We start from the raw sequence: 15758 nt of genomic DNA on the forward strand, positions 1-15758 counted from the left end.
TATCCTGACTACGTTCGAAGATCGTGAGTTCCGCAGAGCGTCCCATTCTGCTCTGTCACGTCTAATGACTACTGAGGTCGCCGATAAGGAGTACCTGGCAGTAGGTGGAAGCACAATGCACGTAATATGAAATACGTATGTTTTTGGGAGTGTCCGGGTACTTTTGATCAGTTAGTGTATCTCTGTGTGGCCGGCCACACTTTCCCAAATGAGGACCCAGTCCTGAACAACTACAGAAACATGCTTGTGTTATGAGCTTCAAGACGCCTACCCTACAAATTGCGTTGATGATTTACTTCAAATATAAGCTTCTACAAGGCAGCTACAGGTATATTAGTCATTTGAACCATTAATACCACGGTATCAGACCATGCATATACTTCATGAAATCACATATGTAAGATAACGTTGTTCAAAACCCCCGCTATCGCATGATCATTTTCTTTTTCGATGTCACCGATGATCTTCAAATTAACATGCTGGAAAATAGTGAGAACTTAGTTTGCGCTTTGAGAATCAGCAGATCGATGGAGGAGTGTGCGGATTAAGACGACCTCTCTCTTGTTCTGTCAAGACACAAAAAGTTTCGTTACGAGTACTCTCGTCATGCCTCGTTGGTTCATTATTTCTTTGAGGCAGCCACCTACGAACAAGCGGGTGTCGATGAAAAACTGAGCGACAATAAGATATTCAGTTCGTCGCAGCTGTGCTCTGTGACCTTGCGATACAACCAGATCCTCCACTGTCCCATTTGGACTGCAGTCTCTGCTCAGTCCTTTTGTTAAAGAGTCACGGAATCACGAGTAGTCTACATCACGCAGAGGCGAGCCTTATAAAAGCTCTGCAGCCCATGGTCACAACAGCACTTCCATCACCATGAGGGCAACAGTGGCAGCTCTTCTCCTGTGTCTTGTGGTGAGTAGCAAGGACCGAGACTTTATCGACATTTGTGCTCTACGTATCTTTACTGGTACTTATTTCTACATTCACTTGCAAACACTGTAGGCTTCAAAAAGTACCTGTAACATGGTATTCTCAAATCTAAGGGTAGAAAATTAGTAGGAAGTTCGTTGGATCTGCAAGAGACTTCGTATTAGTTCTACATGTACAAATTATGAGAGTTGTGAGATGGTATCAAATTTAGCAACTTCGAGTGAATAGTTATAAAATATGCATGCATAATTTCGGTAAATAATTATTACCTTTCTCCTTACTGGACAGGGCGACTGATGCAATCACTGTTTGACCACCCACATGTGACTGCTGGTGGATTTCCTAAATCGTACGACATTACTCCAGACAGTTTCGAGATTGGATTAGTACACAGTACAGAAAAATTAAGTTGGTGTTTGCAACGCTTAAGTTGTTCTACATACCCCCCTCCTCTTCCCCACTTGATTAATATGCACACAACATTCATACACCCATGAGCAACTGCCAGTGAAATCTCTCTTTGTAATGTTGTTCAACTGGTATGTCACATTGGTTTGAATGTCGGTTGCATCGTTAAACCATTGACACTTCAAGTGAATTTCTGCATTTTGTCGTTTTGCGATAGCTTCTGTTTCATAACACCAAATTTCAACACCCGCGATGATTTGTTCCAGAAAAGAACTGTCCCAGTGTTTCATTTCAAGCTAGTCACGGTAGGTGCCCAAGCATGGTCGCTTTCGTACAGGAGTTAAGACGAATGGGACAAACCTTGTACATACTTTCCTTCTCTTCAAGACATTCTAAAGAATGCATTGAACACTAAGAGATGTTGCTCCATTGCAATTTCTGACTCAATAATGGCTATACATGACGGTCACACGTCGACTATGTACTTGACACTGGCTGTCTACGACTGACTCGTCGAATGTATATCTGTGTTTTACAGTTGCTCAGGTTGCCACCGTAGTTACTGCGCTAACTCGCTTATACGTCAGCTATAAAATCAGTATCAGAACTTTTTGGATACACGGCGAGCTTAGAAAAATGCCAGCACTTTTTCTTCCTCGTGTCGAACTGGCGCTCAATTTCTAATGCTTCTAATGAGCTTCTGTCTACATATCTACATTTTTTATGTATCCTGGTGCACTGACAGGGTACAAGATACTGGTTATCATCTGTTTCAGATACGTTTGTACCATTTGTCATGTGATCAGAAAGGTTGAATTTTCGCTAGTTCTGACAATAAACGCTCAGTAGAAACAGCATCAGCGATCCCCATACAAAAGCCTACCTTCTAGTGATGTTATTTGACTGAGTCTCCTTTCCTCACTCATGTTGTCGTTAAAACGTAAGTAGTAGAATTCTGATAATATATGGCTGCATATGAGATTTCATAAAACATCATATATCAAAACGCTAAAGTACTGCTGTAGAGAAACGGAACAATGTACCACATGTGACGCAAGAATATTATCCAGTATGCTAAAAGTTGGTTACCAGGACCAGTTTTCTTGCTTATTTATTCCACTCCAATGTTAGACAGAACGAGGAATCAAACATTAGATACTGACAGGAAAAACCGAAATACCAAAAAGTAATTAATGTAGAGTAATGAAGTTTCTGGAATAGAATTTCTTAAGTAAAATATTTAAATTATAAACTTTGCAAGATCACAGGTTAACGTAAGTGCGAGATAAGCCGTTGCAAATGTGAAATGCTGGTACATTAATAATCGGTGCAGCCGGCAGAATGTTGAATGAAAGCATTCAAACGTGAATGCGATCTGTTGTACAGGAGCCGGCTGTTAGTTTTCAGTAATGAGTTCCACGCCTGTTGCACTTGGTCGGTGAATACAAGGACGGTTAATCTTGTTTGTGGATGATGCTGGAGTTGTCAGCCGATGATGTCTCACATGTGCTCGACTGGAGCCTTGTCTGCAGCATATTGAGCTACAACAGCGGTACATGGGTGAGTGCTGTCCTATTGGAAAACACTCCCTGGATTGCCGTTTATGAATGGCAGCACGACAGGTCGAATCATCACACTGACGTACAATTTTGCAGTCAGGCTGGGTGGGATAACCGCGAGGGTGGTCCATTTGTCATACGAAATCGATTGTACCTCAGACCATAACTCCAGGCGTAGGTCAAAAGAGTCTAGCATGCAGACAGGTTGGTTGCAGGGCCTCAACTGGCTTCCTTCTAACGAGATCTCGTCCATCACAGGTACCGAGACACAAGCAGCTTTCATCAAAAAACACATCTGGCCTTCACCATGCCATCCAGTAAGCTCATTCTTTACACTACGGAAATCGCAAATGGCGGCGGCTTGAGATCAGTGCACGTTACAAGGCGTCTCCTCGGAGCTGTCATTGTAGTACCCGATTTGTAACTTCGTTGAGTCACTGTGGTTCCAGCTGCTGCTGAAATTGATGCTGCAGATGCTGTAAGATGCGCCAGAGCCATACACCGAACACGATTGTCTTCCGTCTCGGTAGAGCCACGTGCCTCTTGCTGCTGTACGTTGTCGTGACTACCGCTGCCAGCAACCATATACAGTGGCTACATTCCTACCAAGTGTTTCTACAATGTCATAGAAGGAGGATCCAGCAACCTGATTTATATTCTCATAGTGGCGCAACTAGAGTGACTCTTATGCGACTGGCGTGAAATCTGAAGAGACATCACCTTTCAGATGTAGAAACACGCCTACCAATTTTCGTTTATGTCGTACAACTTCTTCTTGATACTACGATATTTTTCCGTCATTGTATATAGCTTCCCCATGGCAGGGAGGGGTGATGGAGATGAAGAGTGAGCACAAGATGTCCCAGAGAAGGTCAAAATTTCTTTATTGAAGCATCTGCGTAGCACACCAGGTTAGTGGCCGACTTGCCTCTGACTTCTGCTGGGCTGCCTGCGTGCATGCCCCATGATGCTGACGCAGAGCCTCTACGGTGCGCCAGTGGACTCGTTACATAAACTGGCCGCACGGTTTCCACAAGTATATCCTCGTCGGTATCTGCTACGGCCGTGTGCGGTGCCTCGGTTGTGTCACAGTGGGAAATACCCATCGCTTAGAGGCGACAGTGGAAGGTGGCAGTCACGCATGGAGAGTGACCAGCTGCATCCTGAGCAGGAGTCTGCCTCGCAGCTGAGGTAGACCTGGGATTGCTTGCTACGCTGTGGCACTAAACCCGGGAGGGACTTCGTGTGTAGAGCTGTTGCCCTGCTGTGACTTCAAACTGGTGGCTTCTGCAGCAGGTCCATGTGACGACCTCGTCTGCCACAAGCCTGTCATGCAAAACTGAGAATAATTTCGTTACAACCCGTCCATTACTTACAGTCGGCAGTGGCACACTTGTTGTGCATATGCGCCAGTGCCAGTAACGTATCATAAAACACCACTATCACTACCAATGTGCCTTGACACTTGCTGCGCGACTTTGAGCAGTCCTATTGAGTCCTCGCTACAGTGCATCGGCCTTGTCGAATTATCACAGTGAGAATATTCTGCACTAGCCTGCTGGCAATGCTGCTGAAAAACACCGTCATTGATCATATTAGTATGGTCGTATATAGTGTGTATGCTACAGTATGTTTGAACCTAGTCTTCCGTAAGCAACATCTTTTCCTAGGTGTAATCTGCTTCTCTCCAATAGACTATCCCTTAGATTTTTACGAGTTACCTCCTTGTAATCGGCGCCCTCACTATTAGTTCCGCTAGTGACGTTTATTCATTGACAATAATCCAGTTCAGAATCTCTTCGAAGTGCTGCAGGGTTATGTTTGAGATGTCACTCCTGCCTGCCACCACGGCCACCTTGAGGATTTGACTTTATCAACAGCATCACCAATCAACTCATTAACCCCAAACTCTATGGACACGACAATTATTACTTTTATATGTCATATTTGCACCCAGAACGTAAGAATGCAAGTGGTGTCTTACTCCAACGGTACATTTCTCCTTTTAATCCATACGTACAATATTAGAAGAAAGAAACCTATATTATCGATTATTAAAGAGGCCAGTGACGTAGAAACTAGGTGAATATCTGTCAACAAAGATTTCTGCTCATTTCCCTAATATCATAAAATATTTGACATACAGCAAAGCTAGTTTTAAAGCTAATCTAACACATTTCTTCAGAACTGTTCGGTATAATCCATAGACGAATTGTTCTCTAACAGCTGGTAGTCTGTAAATATAATAAAAACATCTTGTTCTTAAGTGTAGTGACATGTGAAGGTCGAAAACTTAACATTCCCGCTACTGTTAGAACTATTACACACATATCTTGCATATCCGCAATTTATATCCTCGTAATTTATATCCTCTTTTCTTCGTCGACTGTTATTTTGCTGAGAAAACAAAAAAATTACATTTAGGTCCCTTCTTTCGCTACTGCTTTCGACAGATATAAATAATTCATTAATTATTTCTTATATGACTTTTTATTACGTTTTCTGGGATATCAAGTATGCCGTAACAGTAGTTATGTGTTATTACGTTTCTGGCGAAAAAGAAATAATGGCAAGAAACTACATCAAATTTGCATCAATGCATAGGCCTACTTGTGATTCGTTGAAGCAACAGACAATAGTGGTTGATCATCTTCACACATTCAGTTTCTTCAATAAAACGGTAAGATTGACTTCTAATGTGTGACAGGGTAAAAAAACGCATCTGACGATTCAGTCCTGATTGGCATCAATGCTTACATTTCTTTATGATTACTTGCAGCAATCATCAGTAATGGTTGAACATGTTCATTCATTCAGTTTCTGTAATAAAGCACTAAGAGTGATTTCTGATATGTGTCAGTGTAAAAAGATGCCTCTTATGATACAGTCCTAATAGTCACAAGTCATAATTTCTGCGATTCATTGTCGTCGTTTCCAAACTACATTACCGGAATCTTAATCTCCCTTCAGAAGGAATACCACCTAATTTCCATCTACATATATGATGTAGTTTACAATACGACATTCCACTGCAGGTATCAGCATGCCGCAGCCAAGAGACTCCACCTGGCCCTCCTGGACCAACTGAAGGGCCACAACCAACTGGTCCACCAGGCCCACCAACCGGAGGTCCTGACCCAACTGGTCAACCCACTGGAGGTCCTGAACCAACTGCAGAGCCTCAACCAACTGGAGAGCCCCAGCCAACTGGAGGGCCCCAACCAACTGGTGGGCCTGAACCAACTGGAGGCCCCCAGCCAACTGGCGAACCTCAGCCTACTGGAGGACCTCAACCTACTGGACCACCAGCGCCGCCTAGCCGTATTTGGCGTGTTGTTTTCTAGTGATGCAAGATTAGCGCACCTGGAAACATTAAAGGATTTCAACTGCTTCTATTTGAAGTTAGCCGAATTAATTGATGGAAGTGTTCTTATGATACAAAAAAATTACTTCTGATTAAACCAGCAATAAAAAAGCTCCATTAACATTTTATTTACTGTGTACTGTAAAATCTACCAGTTCTTCAAAAGTATGATACCAATATGCAGAAATCGTTACATGCCTCATCAAATTCTTCACCTCATCATTAGCAGGTCCAAAAGATGCTGTACATGGCCAAAGCAGTCCGTATTACCGACTATGTAAGATTCACGATTTGATTCGTTTTTGGTGAAAAACAAATAATGGTATGAAACTACATCAATTTTGCCTCAATGCATACCTTTCTGTATGATTAGTTGAAGCAATCGACAGTAATAGTTGATCATGTTCACTCATTCATTTCCTGTAATAAAACAGTAAGACTGATTTCTGATGTTTGTCAGGGTAAAAAACGATATTCAGCCTTTGATGTTTTGTGATGCACCTTGTGATCTAAGGAGATTCCTTTGAAACCTATTTGCCCATCATTCGCTTTCATATTTCCTACCCTCTCCGCCCCAATAGCTGAATGGTCAGCTCGTTGGATTGCCACGCATTGGGGCCCGGGTTCGATTCCAGGCTGCTGTGTGTTGTGCTCATCATGTGGTCGCGCAAGTCGCCCAATGTTGCGTCACGTGAATTCATTGTCCCAGGAAGGGGAAACTTTATTGACGCATTCTTGGGGTCAGATACATCACATGATCACACTGACAGAACCACAGGCACATAGACACAGGCAACAGAGCATGCACAATGTCGGCACTAGTACAGTGTATATCCACCTTTCGCAGCAATGCAGGTTGCTATTCTCCCATGGAGACGATCGTAGAGATGCTGGATGTAGTCCTGTGGAACGGCTTGCCATGCCATTTCCACCTGGCGCCTCTGTTGGACCAGCGTTCGTGCTGGACGTGCAGACCGCGTGAGACGACGCTTCATCCAGTCCCAAACATGCTCAATGGGGGACAGATCCGGAGATCTTGCTGGCCAGGGTAGTTGACTTACACCTTCTAGAGCACGTTGGGTGGCACGGGATACATGCGGACGTGCATTGTCCTGTTGGAACAGCAAGTTCCCTTGCCGGTCTAGGAATGATAGAACGATGGGTTCGATGACGGTTTGGATGTACCGTGCACTATTCAGTGTCCCCTCGACGATCACCAGAGGTGTACGGCCAGTGTAGGAGATCGCTCCCCACACCATGATGCCGTGTGTTGGCCCTGTGTGCCTCGGTCGTATGCAGTCCTGATTGTGGCGCTCACCTGCACGGCGCCAAACACGCATACGACCATCATTGGCACCAAGGCAGAAGCGACTCTCATCGCTGAAGACGACACGTCTCCATTCGTCCCTCCATTCACGCCTGTCGCGATACCACTGGAGGCGGGCTGCACGATGTTGGGGCGTGAGCGGAAGACGGCCTAACGGTGTGCGGGACCGTAGCCCAGCTTCATGGAGATGGTTGCGAATGGTCCTCGCCGATACCCCAGGAGCAACAGTGTCCCTAATTTGCTGGGAAGTGGCGATGCGGTCCCCTACGGCACTGCGTAGGATCCTACGGTCTTGGCGTGCATCCGTGCGTCGCTGCGGTCCGGTCCCAGGTCGATGGGCACGTGCACCTTCCGCCGACCACTGGCGACAACATCGATGTACTGTGGAGACCTCAGGCCCCACGTGTTGAGCAATTCGGCGGTACGTCCACCCGGCCTCCCGCATGCCCACTATACGCCCTCGCTCAAAGTCCGTCAACTGCACATACGGTTCACGTCCACGCTGACGCGGCATGCTACCAGTGTTAAAGACTGCGATGGAGCTCCGTATGCCACGGCAAACTGGCTGACACTGACGGCGGCGGTGCACAAATGCTGCGCAGCTAGCGCCATTCGACGGCCAACACCGCGGTTCCTGGTGTGTCCGCTGTGCCGTGCGTGTGATCATTGCTTGTACAGCCCTATCGCAGTGTCCGGAGCAAGTATGGTGGGTCTGACACACCGGTGTCAATGTGTTCTTTTTTCCATTTCCAGGAGTGTATATAATTAGTTGGATAGTGTGAATCTTAAATTTCAAGGGCGTACTAGTATTTAATAATATGTTGCCTTTTAACAAAAATATTTATTTGGGATCTGGAATTTATGTTTCGTAGATCCTAGCATACCTTCCGAAAAGAATATTAACTGGAACTCAGCGTAACATAGGTAACAGCAATAATAGAAGGGATGAGTATGTAGATGTTTTAGACTGCTCGTACATGGCTGCCATTTAGAAGGAATCTGTTGCTAGTGAGAACTTGAGCTGCATTCATAAAGATACTAGTATTGATCAACATAAGTAGATGAATGTCCTCAGTACTGTTTCTGGATACCATCATCAATAAAAATAGAAGTCACTAAACTAAATCACACCTATCTGACCATTCCGTTCTATTTGAAGCACAATGGCTACATGAATGTTACGACACTAAAAGTAAAAATTAAAAAGAAAGAAAGATAACGTAGTGCTAGTTATTAAGCAGATAATGACTAGATGCATCTCCTTTACAGTGGAATTATTCTTGAAGTCTCTGTATGCAGTACGCAGCTCTGAGTAATACACGGCCATCCATATGAAATTGGGTGGACTGAAAATTTTTTGAAAAGCTGAATAAGAACTGTGTAATTTGTGATCAAACTTCAGTAACAAATTCTTCTAGCTGAATGTTTCAAGTTATACAAGGTCGGCTCCAAAAATTTCCGATCGAGCTTTCAGGATGAATATGAGAATGTGATGCAGCCCATTGTGTGTGTAGGGGAAAGATACTAGGAGTAAAAAACTACAATTACATTAACATGAATACTCTGCAACTCACACTTCAGTGCCTGGCAGAGGGTTCATCGAACCATTTTCATACTACCTCTCAAAGTTCCAATATAGAATAGCGCGTGGGAAAGAGAAACTCTTAGATCTTTCCGTTCGAGCTATGATTTCTCTTATTTTGTTATGATGGAAATTTCTCCCTACGTAGATGGGTGTCAATAAAATATTTTCGAATTTGGAAGAGAAAGTTGGTGATTGAAATTTCGTAAATATATCTTGCCGCAAAGGAGACCACCTTTGTTTCAGTGACTGCCAACCCAACTCGTGTATCATATCAGTGACGCTCTCATCCCTATTGCGCAGTAGCACGAAACGAGCTGCCCTTCTTCACACTTTTTCGATGTCGTCCATCAATCCTACGTGGTGAGGATCCCACACCGCTCAGCAATATTCCAGCAGAGGACGGAAAAGTGTAGTGTAGGCTGTCTCTTTAGTGGATTTGTCGCATATTCTAAGTGTTCTGCCAACATAGCGCAGTCTTTGTTTCGCCTTCCCCACAATATTATCTATGTGGTCTATCAAATTTAAGTACCTCGTAATTGTAGTTCCAAGGTATTTATTCGAATTGACAGCCCTTAGATTTGTACGATTTATCATATACCCAAAATTTATCGGATTTCTTTTAATACCCATGTGGATGACCTTGCACTTTTCTTTGTGTAGTGACAAATATCACTTCTCGCACCAAACAGAAATTCTCTCTAGATCATTTGGTAATTGGAATTGACCATCTGATAATTTTAATAGACTGTAGATTACAGCGTCATCTGCAAACTATCTAAGGAGGCTTCTTAGATTATCACTTAGATCATTTATGTAAACCAGGAACAGCATAGGGCCTATGACACTACCTTGCGGAACGCCAGATATCACTTTTGTTCTACTCGATGATTTATCGTCTATCTCTTCGAACTGTGACCTCTCTGAGAGGAAATCACAAAGCCAGTCACACAACTAAGACGATACTCCATATGCGCGCAATTTGATTAATAGTCGCTAGTGAGGAACGGTATCAAAAGCCTTCTGGAAATGTAGGAATATGGAATCAATCTGAGATCCCTTGTCGACAGCACTCATTACCTCATGGGAATAAAGAGCTCGCTGTGTTGCACAAGAACGATATTTTCTGAATCCGTGTTGGTTTTGTATAAATAAGCAATTATCTTCAAGGTCATTCATAGTGGTCGAGTACAGTATATGCTCCAAAATCGTACTGCAAATTGAGGTCAGTGATATGGGTCGATAATTCAATGGGTTACGCCTATTTCCTTTATTGAGTATTTGTGTGACCTGTGCTACTTTCCAGTCTTTAGGAACAGACCTTTCGTCAAGTGAAAGTTTGTATATGATTGATAAGAAAGGCGCTATTATTTCTGCATACTCTGAGAGGAACCTTATTGGTATACCCTCTGCACCAGAAGACTTGCCTCTCTTAAGTGATTTGAGTTGTTTCGTAACACGTAAGATGTCTACTTTTATGTCACTCATGCTAACCGCTGTTCTGGTTTCGAATTCTGGAGTATCTACTCGTCTTCTTTCGTGAAGGAATTAAGGAAAACTTTATGCAGTAACTCCGCTTTAGTGGCACCTTCATCGGTAACATTTCCATCGCTATCGCGCAGTTTCGGTATTGACTGTTTCTTGCCTCTGGTATACTTTACATACGACCAGAATCTCTTTGGGTTTTCTACCATATTTTGAGGCAGTGTTTCAGTGTGGAAGCTATTACAAGCATCTCACATTGACGTCCGCACTAAATTTCTAGCTTCCGTGAAACTTAGCCAATCTTGGTGATTTTGCGTTCTTCTGAATTTGGCATGGTTTCTTCGTTGCTTCTGCAACAGTGTTCTGACGTGTGTTGTGTACCATGGTGGATCAGGCACTTATTAACTTATGCGGTATCTACATGCTTAAAACATCTTTGAAAGTGTGGCGGTCATACAATGAAAAAAATAAAAAATTGAACAGTAAATAAATAAAAATGGAGTAGACAGGAGAAACATTAACTCAGAATAGGAACAGCATGCCTGCATAATATTTTCCAGTACTAAACAATGCTAATAAAATAAAATAAAATTAGTACTTCGCAAGGCTACATCAGGAGGTAAAAAACATGGATAGTGATACACAAACCAATTAAAAGAAGAAAAAATTATCAGCGTAATTACAGAAAACCTAAGGAACTTAAGCAATATCAATAACATAAACAGAAATAAGTAAATGCAGGAAAATGGAGGACTTTGAGGGAACATACAGTAAATTCATTCTCTTAGAATGTGGTGGTACTGCATTTTAACATTAACATTATATTCAAACCTGTGGCTGGGCAACAGTTTGCATTAAATAAATGAACCAAGTACACTACAAGCAATATTTGATGGTTCAAATGGCTCTGAGTACTATGGGACTTGACATCTGTGGTCATCAGTCCCCTAGAACTTAGAACTACTTAAACCTAACTGACCTAAGGACATCACACACATCCATGCCCTAGGCAGCATTCGAACCTGCGACTGTAGCAGTCGCGCGGTTCCGGACTGAGTGCCTAGAACCGCTAGACCACCGCGGCCGGCACAATATTTGACGAGAAAACTGTAAAAGGTGTTAAACATGGACTGTAATACAAGTGTCAGTTAAAAGAAAGCCTTAAAAATAGAAACTACGGTGTATATGGAATAAAAAGCAATCTTCAATAAAACAAAGGAACTTAATGAATACAAGGAAATGGGAACATGTAGGAGTAGACAGTGTTAGAAGTAATGAACAACAGAGATGATTATATAAAGTGTAGGAGAAGGGAGGTGTTGAGATGTGTCTGGTCATTTAGGATTAGATCTGGAATGTGTGCTAGATGTTTGTTAATTTCCCGAACTTCCAGCAGGTTGAGTTTATTGCCTTTGTTTGCTAATGGAAGAACATGGGGCACTGGCTGGTAGTCGTGACCCTCACTCAGTACATGCTCAGCAAGTTTGGAGTCAGAATTCTGGAACCTTCAGCTGTGTTCATGTTCAGCCTGACTAGTTGCTATGTCTCTGCCTGACTCACTGACGTAAAATTTGTTACAATCGTAATAGGTATTTTGTACAACCCGCTTTTGGCTAATAACTGCATCATATCTTTGCTATTAAAAATGCACTGGTCTGTAGTGTTCTTAACATAGTAGGAAAGCATATACTTGCAGGCTTGCAGTGCTTTGGCTACAATCTGTGATTTCTAACCTAGATATGGTAGTGTGTACCACTTATTGCAGACACTGGATGGGGATGATGGGATGATGGTGTGGCGTAGTGTAGGGGTATAATTTTACGATTTTGTTTCCTGGTCAACATAACTTACTGTCAACAGGCCCACACCGGGCTGTAACCTGTCCACTCGGAAATATTGCATCGAATCTAACTTTCCTATCCTAAACGGTGGTGCTGCTACAGTGGTGCCTTCAGTCTGCGCTTCATTTGTTGCTGGAAATACGTATTCAGAGCCGATAATACGTTTTTGTCAGAAATTGCACTAAACGCTTTCTCCGAAAATTATTTTGACCAGTTCGATCACGAGCACACTCGAAGTGTAAATGTTTGTGAAAATATACTTGACTTCCTAACAACAAACAATGCTGAGCAAATAGGGAATGTCATGATGGATATAAGCATTAATGACTCTATTTATGGAGATGTAGCGGGCCAGAGTGGCCGTGCGGTTCTAGGCGCTACAGTCTTGAACCAGGTGACCACTACGATCGCAGGTTCGAATCCTGCATCGGGCATGGATGTGTGTGAGGTCTTTATGTTAGTTAGGTTTAATTAGTTCTAAGTTCTAGGTGACTGATGACCTCAGAATTACGTCGCATAGTGCTCAGAGCCATTTGAACCATTATGGAGATGTAATTACACAAATAGAAGTAAGGGATGAGAAATGTGTTAAGTTTTAGACTGATTGTGTATGTGAACTATGTTGACAGTATGTTACGGCAAAGACTGTCGTTCATCGAACTAGCGCACTGTACGCGCTTGAGATTTAAAGTATCTGCGGCAGGAAAAGGAAGTGAGTGGGATGTTACTCCTTGCTGATATACCATCCTTGGCACTTTATTAATAATACTGGTCGTTGTGGCTTGATATACGGGAATACTAAGACGTGATACGGGAGCGCATCTAGTTGTATTGTTGCACGGCAGCCGTTACGGAATTAGAAATACGAAAGTGCTTGTTTTGTTAAAGAGAGCTATCGTATGAATAAATATTTATTAAAATGAGAGCAGTTTGATCATTTTAAGAACTATGGAAATTTGTGCTTCAGGTTTACTTATGCAAACGATTGGACACTCATCGCCGGGGGTTTATGAGTGTTGGACGGAGACTGCATGCAATCCGGTTCCGTCAGAATAGGCCACCTTTGTATTGGAACTGTAATTTACTCATATTTTCTCTCTCCAAAACAGAAACGGTAACATTCATACATCCAAGAGTCTGCTACGAGTGCAGACGGCCATGCATGTCTAACGTGAGAAATGTGAGAAATAAACTTCAATAAGCTTTTCAGGAGAGTGGCGTGCAACACCAGCGGCGCAGGCTGCAGCTTCGTATCGCTACCAGTTGATTGTTACGGCGGCCTTACGAACCTACATCACACAAATAAACTTATTAAAAATAAGCATAGCTAGACAGTCCACATCTGGAATGACTCCCCCCGGTATGCACACGGAGTGCAGATTGTTTTTCTGCCCCTCTCTTGCAGCCATATCCTTAAGGGGCCCATTACGCCCCTGACGTTGGAGCTCCCAACTGCCAGTAAGACCACCCTCTGCGACCGCCAGGATCTTGCAGTCCTGAAAGCTTAGATACATTTAATGGCTCTTTTAAATACATTTAATGGCGCTCTTAAAACTTCTTTGTGATGCACATTAACATTTAATTTAACATTCACGTAACATTCGTTCCAACTTTAACATTTCAAGTTCAACATTCATCTCCCTTTATTTTTCTGTTACCATAAACAAGCGAGACAACACTGCGACATCCAAATCCATCAAATGTAAAGGTAGAATATATCTGCTTAAACAAGCAAACAAAAATTCGCTTGACGCCTTCCAAAGACACAGCCTCTACTTCATCCCAACTTTGTCAGTGTAGAGAAATAGTATCGGAGGCACTTGAGATATTTATACAAAATAAATTAATAAAAGATAGTGCTGATCCCCCTTTGTAGACAAAACTCGTCAGAACGCTGCAACAAAAAAATCACGCCCTATTTAAAACAAGACAAAATCTCCAATTCCATCGATGTTTTTCTGAATCTCGAAACTTGGTGCAGACTTCAACTCGAAATGCTTTTAGTAACTTCTCCAGCGAAACTCTGTCTCAAAGTTCGCCAGAAATTCAAAGAGATGCATCAGCTGCACGACACAATCAGGGCCTCCACTGTACGATACCAGTGGTAATATTACCGATGACAATACCACTAAAGGGCTTGAAATGTTAAAGTTGGAACGAATGTTACGTGAATGTTAAATTAAATGTTAATGTTCTTCACGACGAAGTTTTAAGAGTGCCATTAAATGTATTTAAGAGAGCCATTAAATGTATCTAACCTTTGAAAGATCCGGGCGATCGCAGAGGGTAGGCTTACTGATAGTTGGGAGCTCCAACATCAAGCGCGCAGTGATGCCCCTTAGGGATATGGCTGCAAGGGAGGGGAAGAAAACCAATGTGCACTCCGTCTGCATACCTGGGGGAGTCATTTCAAATGTGGAAAGGGTCCTTCCGGGTGCCATGAAGGGTACAGGGTGCACCCCTCTGCAGGTGGTCGCTCATGTCGGCACCAATGATGTACGTCGTTATGGATCGGAGGAAATCCTCTCTGGCTTCCGGCGGCTACCTGATTTGGCGAAGACTGCCTGTCTCGCTAGCCAGATGAAAGCAGAGCTCACCATCTGCTGCATCGTCGACAGGACTGACTGCGGACCTTTGGTGCTGAGCCGAGTGGAGTGTCTGAATCAGAGGCTGAGACAGTTCTGCGTCCGTGTGGGCTGCAGATTCCTCAACTTGCGATATAGGGTGGTGGGGTTTCGGCTTCCACTACACACAGCTGGTGGCTACACGGGTAGCAGGGGTTGTGTGGCGTGGACTGGGCGGTTGTTTAGGTTAGATGGCCTCGGGCAAGTACAGAAAGAGCAACAGCCTAAAAGGGTGCGGGGGAAAGTCAGAAAGTGCGGGGACCAAGCAGCAATCGGTATTGTAATTGTAAACTGTCTAAGCTGCGTTGGTAAAGTACAGGAATTTCAAGGGCTGATAGAAAGCACCGAAGCTGAAATCGTTATAGGTACGGAAAGCTGGCTGAAGCCAGAGATAAATTCTGCCGAAATTTTTACAAAGGCACAGACGGTGTTTAAAAAGGATAAATTGCATGCAACCGGTGGTGGCGTGTTTGCCGCTGTTAGTAGTAGTTTATTCTGTAGTGAAATAGAAGTGGATAGTTCCTGTGAATTATAATGGGTGGAGGTTATACTCAACAACCGAGCTAGGTTAATAATTGGTTCGTTTTACCGACCTCCCGACTCAGCAACATTAGTGGCAGAACAACTGAGAGAAA

At 43.3% G+C, this 15758-nt stretch overlaps 1 protein-coding gene across 3 annotated transcripts in view; it reads left to right on the forward strand.

Moving 5' to 3' along the window:
* Positions 1-861: 861 nt before the first annotated feature.
* LOC126336533 (proline-rich protein 2-like) overlaps positions 862-15758 on the forward strand; it is a 42147-nt gene continuing 27250 nt past the window's right edge. For 2 of the 3 annotated variants that reach the window (XM_050000345.1, XM_050000348.1), the window contains exon 1: positions 868-915. In XM_050000345.1, the coding sequence (XP_049856302.1) occupies positions 877-915 (39 nt within the window). In that variant the 5' untranslated portion in view covers positions 868-876. Of the gene's footprint in view, positions 916-5935; positions 6030-15758 lie in introns of all 3 variants that reach the window. The other variant, XM_050000347.1, reaches the window with a different exon arrangement.

The sequence above is a fragment of the Schistocerca gregaria genome, chromosome 2 (assembly GCF_023897955.1).
Source record: "Schistocerca gregaria isolate iqSchGreg1 chromosome 2, iqSchGreg1.2, whole genome shotgun sequence".
Classification (NCBI taxonomy): domain Eukaryota; kingdom Metazoa; phylum Arthropoda; class Insecta; order Orthoptera; family Acrididae; genus Schistocerca; species Schistocerca gregaria.